We start from the raw sequence: 12,062 nt of genomic DNA on the forward strand, positions 1-12,062 counted from the left end.
GCAGAGTGAGAGGAAGAGGCAAGGAAAGGATGAATGGGTAATGGAGGCAGCCCAGGACTGGGAGCCGGTCCTCTCTAACAGCGACCCCGCCCGCTTTAGCTGTGCGACCTGGGGCAGGTTACCTAGTGTCTCTTAAGCCACGTGTTTCTCGAGGAAATGCTGAGAGGATCTAATGGGAAGACGTGGGTAAAAGTCTTAGCTAAGACCCTCGCCCACGATAAGCCCTTAATAAGTAGTTATTTTTCAATGGTGGTGATTACCATCGTCATTATTCTTTTGTATTTGTAATCACCACTGCCACGACCATCACCGACCTCTTCTGCGCCTCCACCGGGATCCCCACCTCCCAGCCTGGCAGTTCCAGGCTCTGGTGACTCATTTACTTCCTGGAAGCCCTCTAGGCGACACTTTCCTCTCCCGAGTGACTCCTTCTCAGAAGGCAGGAGATTCCCCCCGGAAACCTTTCTCTCTCCGTCTCTCTCTCTAACTCAAATATCTCATTACCGAGTCCAAACTATGAACAACTCGCGCCCAGGACTCAGCCAGCGGCGCGGGCGCCTTCCCCGCACCCCTCTGCCTCCTGGAGGACGCAGGCGGGAGCGCCCAGGGCCGGGTTCACGGTCTCGCACTCCGGCCGCCGGCGCCCCGCGGTCCCGCCCCAGCAGGCTCCCTCCGGGGCCCCTCCCTGCTCCCTCCGCTCTCTCGCTGCTCAGTCACATCTTCCCCTGCCTTCCACCCCGAGGGACGATGTTGAGGCTCAGCTGGGGATACCGCGAGCACAACGGTGAGAGCCTTTTCCTGATCCAAGGCGGGCTTTGTGCGGGGGGCGAGAGGACTAGCGCGACGCCCCTGCGCTCCCCGACCACACACTGGGCTCGCACATTGAGAAACTTTTCGGTTCCTCTTTAAACTAAGCAGCACAACTCGGAGCCCAGTGCAGGCAGCGGAGAGCAGTCTTGTCAGGGTAGACGGGTTGTTGGTAGTGGATGTGAGCGATGGTGTGTGTTATCTCTATCAGGATTCCCCAAACTCCCAAGTGTTCATACGTGTGCGTTCACCTTCATCTGAAAAGCCAAGGACTTTGCCTAGTAACAGCCACTTATCAATTACAGGCTTGGAGATTAGAAGTCTGATGACACACTTTAATGAAATAAGGACAAGTTCGCTTTCAGTCTTTTAAGCTCACTATTCACTTAGGAGAAACAAATCATAGAAAATCTTTGAAAATATATTTAGGAAATCTTAGCTTGCATTGTGACACTGAAGATTAAGTTGGCTTCGTGGCAAACAAAATACTGCATGTTTCCTAATAGCTGTTACTGTAAATATTCCCACAGCAATTTGCAGTTGGCTGACTACTACTGGGGACTTTAGTAAGGGTTCAGGTTCTCGCTGGGAAATGAAGTTACATTGTGGGCTACTTCTCCACTCTTCCTCTCTTTCCACGCTCATCCTTGCAGGGTGAGCAAAGGATTACTGAAATTATAATTCATTGATAGAAATGTATTAATAGGATAAATAATAATGACATACACTTTTCTTCTTGTATATCACACATTATCAAAAGTAAAACATTTTTTCTTGTTCCTACGTTAAACTGAACTGATTGTTTAAATAATCATTATTTGAAATAATCGCAGTGACAATAATACTTTCCTTCTATTAGCATGTACATGATTAAACAGTATAGAATGGTCAAATTTTATAGAAAGTTTAATTTCACAAACTAACAGAAAAATTCCATTTCTAATTGTAGCCTGTTTAATTTCTAATTGTAGCCTGTTTTTAAACATGCTAGTTTAAAAATGGCAGCAGGTGACATTTATAACTTTAATAATAAAAGGTATATAGTCAGATTTCTTCTTGATTAAGGCCATAATTATAATCTTACATTTTGCTAATTTCCAGTGAATGTTTAGGGGGAAAATATGACAAATCTTTTTTCATTTCCCTCTCTGCTGAAGTCGTTTTTATTAGAGTTATTTAATAGTCATTGAGTCCCAACTGCGCCTTTATGGTAGTTAGGAAGAAGAAGGGTATTTCAATCAATGGATATTGATTACTCTTTAGTAGGTTAGAAATTATTCACCTGAATGAAGCTTATTTCAGGAATTTTAAAAATTCATCTTAGCAAAGCCATTAATAAGGAGTGATTTTGTATTTCTGTTAGGAATTGTTCTGTTAGGAATTAGCCATTCCCTTCTTTTAGATGCAATCTCTCTCTGAATACAACATCCTTACTAAAAGGTGTGGTCTTCACAGAAAGATTGGGAAAATCCTATTGGAAATGTATTATCTACTAACTAGGCAAGTTTTTTGTTTGTTTGTTTATTGTTTTTGAGACGAGTCTTGCCCTGTTGCCCAGGCTGGAGTGCAGTGGCACTATCTTGGCTCACTGCCATCTCCATCTCCTGGGTTCAAGCAATTCTCCAGCCTCAGCCCCACCAAGTAGCTGGGATTATAGGCACGAGCCACCATGCCTGGCTAATTTTTGACTTTTTAGTAGAGACAAGGTTTCGTCATGTTGGCCTGGCTGGTCTAGAACTCCAGACATCAAGTGATCCACCTGCCTTGGCCTCCCAAAGTACTGGAATTACAGGCATGAGCCACAAACATTGGTAAAACCGGTGACTGAGCAGATAAAAGGAAACTTAAGCTGGGAATAGCAACACTGATAAAATGAAACATCAAGACTTGAAGCCCTGAAAGGGTACTGCCTTCACAAATAACTTAGGATTCTTCCCCTAAACTTTAACTACTTTATTATGTTTAGTTTAGGGAATGTGACATCACTGAAAAGTGTATATCACTGTAGGTATTTAAAAGTTCCTAAATCAGTTGAGCAACCACCACATATCTCTAATTAAGAATTATGCTGGCCGGGTGCGGTGGCTCATACCTGTAATCCCAGCAATTTGGGAGGCCAAGGTGGGTGGATCACCTGAGATTGGAAGTTCAAGGCCAGCCTGACCAACATGGAGAAATCTCGTTTCTACTAAAAATACAAAATTAGCTGGGCGTGGTGGCGCATGCCTGTAATCCCAGCTACTTGGGGGGCTGAGGCAGGAGAATTGCTTGAACCTGGGAGGCAGAGGTTGCAGTGAGCCGAGATCACGCCATTGCGCTCCAGCCTGGGCAACAAGAGCGAAACTCCATCTCAAAAAATAAATAAATAAATAAAAGAATTCTGGTGGCTTCCACCTGTAATCCTAGCTACTCAAAAGACTGAGATGGGAGGATTGCCTGAGGCCAGGAGTTCCAGACTAGCCTGCAGGGTCATGGGGGGGACAAGGAGGAGGAGGAGGAGGAGGAAATTTTTTTTGGAAAGATTGAAAAAGGGGACTTCTTTAAGAGGCAGGGTACTGAACTGACTATGGTAGTTAGTAGATAATATTGGGAATGTGATACAAAGTATTATTACTTTTATTTTATTTTGGTTTGACTTCTTTTAAAAATAGTTCTGTTTATAAATGACTGGAAATAGGAGAGCAAAGCAATTAGGAGAAGAAAGCAACTCTATTGATTGGAAGAATGTCACCTGCATGTTGTGACACATGCATTGCGTATTTGAAATTGAATTTTTGTTAGGTTAACTCTTACTTGGTGGCAGTGAAATAGAAGGCTTTTTCTGAATTAAGGGGGAAAAAAGATCTAGGTTATATATAGAAAAAGTACTCAGAAAGATGGTAAAAGTATTGAATAAACAAGGCTTTTTCTGTAATACATTCTAAGCAAGGACTTTTGATGCTCAAGTGGCTTTGAAGTCCAGTTTGTCAGATGACATCTTTTAAGCTGAGTGTGTAGTTATATATTTATGCTATGACTTTTTGTGCCTGAAGGATATATGAAAGAATGTATGTATGTGTGAGTTCTCTTTTGCAAAAATGAGGCATAGTAAGCAGTATTAGATTTAGAGTTTGGGCCAGGCGTGGTGGCTCATGCCTGTAATCCCAACAATTCAGGAAGCTGAGACATGCAGGTCACTTGAGCCCATGAGTTTGAGACCAGCCTTTAGTGAGACTTTCAACAAAAAAAGTTTTTTATAAAAGTAGCTGGGTGTGGTGGTGCACACCTGTACTCTTAGCTACTTGGGAGGCTGAGGTGGAAGGATTGTTTGAGTCTGGGAAGTTGAGGCTGCAGTGAGCTGAGATCACACCTCTGCATTCCAGCCTGGGCAACAGAGCAAGAACCTGTCTCAAAAAAAAATAAAAAACATTTAGAATTTTATGCTTTAAAGTTTGTTGATGATTGTGATATATTGCATTTCTTTAAATATCACTCTAAATTTTATCATTTTAAAATGTTTTTGGTTGTATTAGTAACATGTTTAATTAATTGTCATGCTATGATGTTTTAATTAGTACTTAATTTTTAGTGAAAGATTGGTTAGCAAAGTTGGTGGGTAAACCTTAGTCAGTAGCCCAGTGTAGGTGGTGATAGCTGTATAAATTTCAGGAATAGTAGAGAGAATAAGAACCTATAACCTATAAAGTGACTCACATCTATAGAATGACGTGGAACTTACATGAAACTACAGTTTTGCTGCTGATTTTGAGAGGCAAGACTTTATAGAGTCTTCCAAAGAAGTGAAGAGGATTGAAAAGGGAACTGTCAGCTGATTGGCTCGTTTCAATTTCCCTAACATGTCTGATTTGTGAAATTGATACGATTTTGACGTTTTGAATAGAGGACCAGGATGACACCTTTCTCTTGTGTTGAAATTCAAATGTAACATTGGCAAAATAACCATAGAAGAACCTTCTGAAATGAAGAAACAGAGAAATAAATTACAATCTGACTCCACTGCAGATAATCAACAATATTACATTTCCTGACACGGTGCAGCCATTTTATTTGGATTATCCTAGGTGAAAAATTTGTATGTTTCCTTGGTATGCCTGTTGCACATCACAAGTAGTTGAGTGGAGGCCTGAGTGACACTAGAAGATAGCACTGAGTGATAGAAGGAAGAATAAAGAAGTAAGCACAGCATCTTTAAGAATGACAACCTTTCTTTGCTTTATGGCTTTCCCAGCTTTTTTTGACTCTTCCAGTCTGCAAACTTGAACTCTGGAGCAACAGCTCATTCTTGGAGCTGAGACTGAATGTCATTGTTTTCAATGATGAATTGTATTATTGTTTTTAGTTTGGTAGAAGGTTACCTTTGGAGAGTACTTTATAAAATTTACAGACTCTTTTGTCTACAAGCGTTACTTTAATTCTGAATATGACTTAAGGCACACCAAGAGTTTCCCACATCTATAATAAAAACAACTAATCTTGTAAAAAAAACAATTAGATGCCAAGGTCCTGAAGACAAGAATCTCATTTTATTAATCTTTGTGTTTTCTTCAATTTCAAGCACAGTGTGTTATACTCAATGTATGTTTGTTGAAGAAATAACTAATTTAATCCTTTTCTTTTGGTCCTATGTATTTAAGGTCGTATTCACTGGAAGGAATTTTTCCCTATTGCTGATGGTGATCAGCAATCTCCGATTGAGACTAAAACCAAAGAAGTGAAATATGACTCTTCCCTCCGACCACTTAGTATCAAGTATGACCCAAGGTCAGCTAAAATCATCAGCAACAGCGGCCATTCCTTCAATATTGACTTTGATGACACAGAGAACAAATCAGGATGGCTTTTCTTTTTTGTGTGTGTGTGGTGGTGGGTGAAGGGTTTGAATGATTAGACTACACCGTTTTTTTTTTTTCTTTTTTTGAGACGGAGGCTCGCTCTGTCGCCAGGCTGAAGTGTAGTGGCGCGATCTCGGCTTATTGCAACCTCCGCCTCCTAAGTTCAAGCGATTCTCCTGCCTCAGCCTCCCGAGTAACTGGGATTACAGGCGCACGCCACTATACCCAGCTACTTTTTTTGTATTTTTAGTAGAGACAGGGTTTCACCATGTTGGCCAGGATGGTCTTGATCTCCTGACTTCGTGATCTGCCTGCCTCGGCCTCCCAAAGTGCTGGGATTACAGGCGTGAGCCACCGCGCCCAGAATACACTCTCTAATCTTTCATGTTTTGTTTTTGCTAGACCTGGAATTTGTCAAATTGAAGCATATTTTTTCTTCGTGTGAATTAAGATATCTTGTTATATATTTGAACCTTCAGATAATCTTACCTTAAAATAATAAAGAGTATTTGGAAAAGGATATGTTGCATGATAATTTAAAATTGACCTTAGCTTGTTATGATAACTTCACTTAGCATTTACCATTATAAAAATATTGAAGTTTAATAGTTTTTATAGATATTTCATGATTTGTTTCTGCAAAGTTTTAGCCATAATTATTTTAGCATTATTTGCAAACCTATAATGCCATTTAGTACATGCTTTAATAGAAAAAGGTTAGTTTAAAAAAAATCTTATTCTGTTACTTTAATTGCCAAAGTAATATCCACTCATAGTAAATAAAACAATATGGGAACATATGACAAATATTAATGTCTCTTTCTTCCCACAATCTCTCCTGAAGTAACTAATGTCATTTCTTCCATAATATTTCGGTGCTTAGTTATGTATACATACATGTGTATCATCCTTGTTTTGCATTTTCTTATTAAAAATACATTTGGAATAATGCTATATAACTCTGAAATTTTTTCCCGTTTAAAAATATTTTATAGACATCTTTCCAGATTAAAATATATCTTGTTTAAAAAGCTAAACTGCAGCCGGGTGTGGTGGCTCACATGTATAATCCCAGCACTTTGAGAGGCTGAGGTGGGAGGATTGCTTATGTCCAGGAGTTCAAGACCAGCTTGGGCAACATAGTGAGAACTTATCTCTACAAAAAATAAAACATTAATCAGGCATGGTGGGGTGTGCCTGTAGTCCCAGCTACTCTGGAGGCTGAGGCAGGAGGATTGCTTGACTTCAGAAGGTCAAGCCTGCAATGAGCCATGATAGCACCACTGGACTCAGCCTGGGTGACAGAGCAAGATCCTGTCTCCAAAGATAAAAATAAAAATAAAATAATTTTAAAAGTTGAATTGTATTAGCTATGCTTGTATCATAATTTATGTACCATTCTGCTAACAATGGACATTGAAGGGAGGGAAAGTAGAAGCTTAATTTTTTAAAAAAATAAATGCATGAAACTTTTTTACTGTATATTCCCTATTAGTACTTTTTTCTAGAACATGTAATCATTTTGTTTAATGATTAGTTCTTGGGATAGTGTCTTTCACACCATGAATAAATAATGGACTCATAGATTATTTGTTAATTTATTAAGTAAGTGATGAAAAAACATTTCCTTGATATGAATGTTTAATCCTTCTTCAGACTATCTACTGCCCAAGCAGAGATTCTGCCCAAGGTATCAAGTTTAAATGTAAGATGAGATAAAGTATTAGAGAGAATCATATTTGGAAACACTTTTTAGGGCCTCTGACAGATTGTTTTTATTTTTAATCTAAGATCAGGATGATGCTGTATTTGCTATATTAATGAAAAAATATAGTTAATTTTTAAAAATCCTTAATTGAAAGTTTTTACTTATTAATTGAGCCTAGATTTAGATTAGTAGTAATATCTTGTATTTATGTAAAGCCTTATTGTTAGTAAAAATTATAAGCCCAACCACATTTCTTCTTCATATTTGTCAAATTCATAAAAGTGGTAAGATTTTTTTCTTTTTTTTTGAGATGGAGTTTCACTCTTGTTGCCCAGGCTGGAGTGCAATGGCACAATCTTGGCTCATCACAACCTGTGCCTTCCGGGTTCAAGCAATTCTCCTGCCTCCGCCCCCCAAGTAGCTGGGATTACAGGCATGTGCCACCATGCCCAGCCAATTTTGTGTTTTTAGTAGAGACGTGGTTTCTCCATGTTAATCAGGCTGGTCTCGAACTCCTGACCTCAGGTGATTCGCCCGCCTCGGCCTCCCAAAGTGCTGGGATTACAGGTGTGAGCCACTGCGCCCGGCCTTTTTTTTCTTATTTATTTATTTATTTTTTTTTGGGACAACGTCTCACTCTGCTGCCTAGGCTGGAGTGCAGTGGTGCAATCATGGCTCACTGCAGCCTTGACCTCCTGGGCTCAAGCAATCCTTCTGCCTCAGCCTCCTGAGTAGCTGGGACCACAGGCAAGTGCTCCCGTGCCCAGCTAATTTTTGTATTTTTCATAGAGAAAAGGTTTTGCCATATTGCCCAGGCTGATCTTGAACTCAGGGGCTCAACGGATCCGCCTGCCTCAGTCTCCCAAAGTGCTGGGAGCCACTACACTGGCCTAAGTAGTACATTTTCATCAAAGCATTGTAAAAAATGCATAAAGACAAATAAATAGATGGTATTTTCAACTTTTTGGAGGAAATGCCAAGTAAGGAGGGACCTGGCCTTTTATATACATGTTCAACTATATTTCTTTCAACCCCTCGGTTTTGTGAATCTATGTTAATAAAAGTGGTTAAGTCAGGCATGCTGACACACACTGGTAGACCCCACTACTGAGGAAGGAGGATGATTAGTTAGGCCCAGGAGTTTGAGGGCAGCTGGGCAACATAGGGAGACCCCATCTCTTGTGGTTAATGTAATAGATATATTGTAAAGGTGTCCAAGTCTTCTAAATACAAAGTTTATACCACCCATAAGTGTAGTTTGTTACTGTTTACAATATGTCAAACATTTAAAAAGTGAAGCTGTCTCAGAAAATAAAAAGATAAATAAATTAAAAAATAAGGCCTCGTGTGGTGGCTCACATCTGTAATCCCAGCACTTTCAGAGGCCGAGGTGGGCAGATCAACTGAGGTCAAGAGTTCGAGACCAGCCTGGCCAACATGGTGAAACCCTGTCTCTACTAAAATACAAAAATTAGCCAGGAGTGGTGACACACACCTGTAATCCCAGATACTCAGGAGGCTGAGGTAGGAGAATGGCTGGAACCCAGGAGGTGCAGATTGCAGTGAGCCAAGATCATGCCACTGCACTCCAGCCTGGGCAACAGAGCAAGATTCCATCTCAAAAAAAAAAAAGTAAAGCTACTCATTCCTCATTTTAGAATAAGAAATGATGACATTTTACTTCATCTAAAACTTTAAGTATATTTTTTATAAATTCAGACATTCATAGTGTAAAAATTTTCTACTCTACTTTGCTCTGTGAGAACCCAGGTTTCTCTCTCTCTCTTCTGTTTTTCTCTTCCTGTCATTTTCCTTCTACTTCGGGTTAATCAGTGAAATCAATTTATGTTTCCAGATTTGACACTTAGTCATCAGTAGTGTGTGCTCTTTCTTTTAAATGAAGATCCTTTTCCTATCTAGTTCACAATAAAATTACCAGGATTAATTGAAAATATCCATAAAGTACTTTGTAGTCCTCTGAGACAGTAGCTATGTAAATATGGGTCATGATTCTTATTCTTCTTTTCTCAAGATAAACCAAAAGAGATTGTTTCATGGTGACTTGGGAGATTAAATCAATTAAAAAGAAGAAATCACCATAGTTAAACAAGTTTTTGCTGGTTTTTTTTTTTTTTTTTATTTTTGGTAAACTATAAAAAACACAAAGATACTTTCTGTAGCAAACCACATTAATTTGAATAAAACAGTTTCCATTTTGTAAAGAAGCCATTTTTGACCAGGATTAACCCTGAATCCCACCTCAGGCATGTCAATAAACCACAGGCATGAAATCTTCCTCATAGTCCTTGGAGGGCGTGTTTGGCTGGACACATCCATGCTCCGTAGTTAAACCTTTAGAGTACTACCCAAAAATCCTTTCAAAAGAGAGCAAAAGGGAGGAGGTGGATGTGAAATTTTTCCCTTCCTTCCTCCTTCCCTCCTTCCTCCTCCTTCTGCTTCTCTCTCTCTCTCTTTCTTTTCTTCACTTGCTTTGTTCCCAGGCTGGAATGCAGCTGCCCAGCCATAACTCACTGAAGCCCAGAACTCCTGGGCTCCACTGCTTCTCCCCACTCGGTCACACACTACCATGCCTAGCTCATGAATTTTTTTTTTTTTTTTTTTTTTTAAGACAAGGTCTCACTCTGTCACCCAGGCTAGAGTGCAGTGGTGCAATCTCAGCTCACTACAACCTCTGCCTCCTGGGTTCAAGTGATTCTCCCACCTCAGCCTCCTGAGTAGCTGGGATTACAGGCGCATGTCACCATGCCCAACTAATTTTTTGTATTTTTAGTAGAGACAGGGTTTCACCATGTTGGTCAAGCTGGTCTCGAACTCCTGGCATTTTTTGTAGAGACAGGGTTTCGCCATGTTGGTCAAGTTGGTCTGCAACTCCTGGCCTCAAGTAATCCACCTGCCTTGGCCTTCCAAAGTGCTGGGATTATAGGCATGAGTCACTGTGCCATGCCTGGCTCATGAAATTCTTCAGGAAGACTTCCAGTTGGCTGTAATATACAGGGGAAATAGTAGTTTGAAGAAGAAAGACAAGGCTGTTCTCACCTGAGCTCCTGGTCTTCCTGGACTCAAACAGTATCTCGCTGCTTTGGGAACCTCACCTGAGGCCCTACCACCCTTGCTATGGCTCCCAGGGCATCCTGGAGTTTTCCTAACACAGAACTCTCCACATTATGTTGTAACTGCTAGTTGGCTTCTCTGTCTTTCCATTTAGCTAAAGCTCTCTATGAGCAACAACTATGTCTTACTTACCTACCTAGCATGGTGCCTGGCACATGGTAGGTGCTCAATACATGTGTGTTTAAGTTACAAAAAAAAAAAAAAAAAAAAAAACAACACTTGTATGATGGAAAGACATGGAAAATACCATGACATAGCATTAGGGTACCTTAGCATACACAGATTAACTCTCAATAAAGTTACAAACCACCAGAAATCAATTAATTTTTACCATTTACCACTTAAATAGTTAAGCATTATTCATTGTTGGAACCTTTATTTTTAAAAAATATGTGGTACTAATTTTTGTATTTTATAAATGAAATAGTTCTTGGATTATAGTAGGCGCTCAATAACAATGAGTAACTACTACTACTAACAATAATGGTGTGTGTTCTTTTTGTGGATAAAACACGTGTGCTGAAATTTTAAAAAGATATCAAAAAGAAAGTTGTATTCTGATTAAGAAAGTCCTGCTAGGAAGAGCAGTAACTTGATGAATTCAGTGATTGTTCTTTAATTTTTATCTCTAGAAAATGCCAATTTCTCAGTCATGCTTCCATTATCTAGTTCTAGGTAACTGCCTGAAGTCAAACAAATTATTCCCAAGATCTTACGCTATATATTCTTAAAACAAAAACAAAAACAAAAACAAACAACAAACAGAAAAAGATTTAGTAGGTGGACATACCATAGGTGTATAATCCCCCCAGGAGCCAAGATAGCTAGGAAATGAATTGGTAACCTATGACAATGTGACAATTATATAAAGCTCTATTATGATTATTTGTTTCCTTCACTAGACTAAGTTTCTTAAGGATAAGGAGAAACTTGTTTATCATTGAATATTTAGTATTGAATAATTGCTAGCCCATCGTAAGCTCTTAATAATTGTTGAATGAGAGAGTAGCTTGGTGTGTATATGCTCTGAGTAAAATAAGCCAGACTTAATGAAGGTTCTTCTGACTCCCTAAATAATACAAGGTCGTACTGAGTGGGAACATCTATGTCCTTTGGTTTCTCTCTCTCTCTCTCCCTCTCTGTCTTTCTCTCGGTGTAATCCTGGCAGATTTGTTCTCTTGGCTCTTGTTTCTCTAGATTCCAAGCAAATTGCAGATGTGCTGTTCATGTATCTTTACTTCAGAGAACAAGTTTACCATAAAGTGATTATTCTCAGGTTCACTAGTCCTAAGAACTTAGTTTTTAGTGATTCCCAGGTAACTTCAGTAGCATCCCTACAAACTAAAGTTTGTGGAAGAGTGCTTTAACAGGTGACGTCTCTTATTTTATCGTGGTAATATTAATTGATTCAAGTACTCTCTGGGCACTGGAGATACAGGGGACCAAAACAGTTTCTGCCTTAAAGGAATTTGTATCCTAATTGGCAGAGAGTAAATGCGTGAGCAAACAGATCCTGTTGCCAGCTTGCTTGTCATTCAAGACAGCTGACTACAGTGTAGTTTAGGAAAATGGCTAGGGTTAGC

At 39.6% G+C, this 12,062-nt stretch overlaps 1 protein-coding gene across 1 annotated transcript in view; it reads left to right on the forward strand.

The window, feature by feature from the left end:
* The first annotated feature begins 747 nt into the window (after positions 1-747).
* The window catches only part of LOC129060974 (carbonic anhydrase 13-like), a 36,613-nt gene continuing 25,298 nt past the window's right edge, over positions 748-12,062 (forward strand). The window contains exons 1-2 of the mRNA XM_054561549.2: positions 748-784; positions 5,442-5,637. Coding sequence (XP_054417524.2) covers positions 748-784; positions 5,442-5,637 — 233 coding nt within the window. The remainder of the gene's footprint in view (positions 785-5,441; positions 5,638-12,062) is intronic.

Source organism: Pongo abelii, chromosome 7, assembly GCF_028885655.2.
Source record: "Pongo abelii isolate AG06213 chromosome 7, NHGRI_mPonAbe1-v2.0_pri, whole genome shotgun sequence".
In the NCBI taxonomy this organism is placed as follows: Eukaryota; Metazoa; Chordata; class Mammalia; order Primates; family Hominidae; genus Pongo; species Pongo abelii.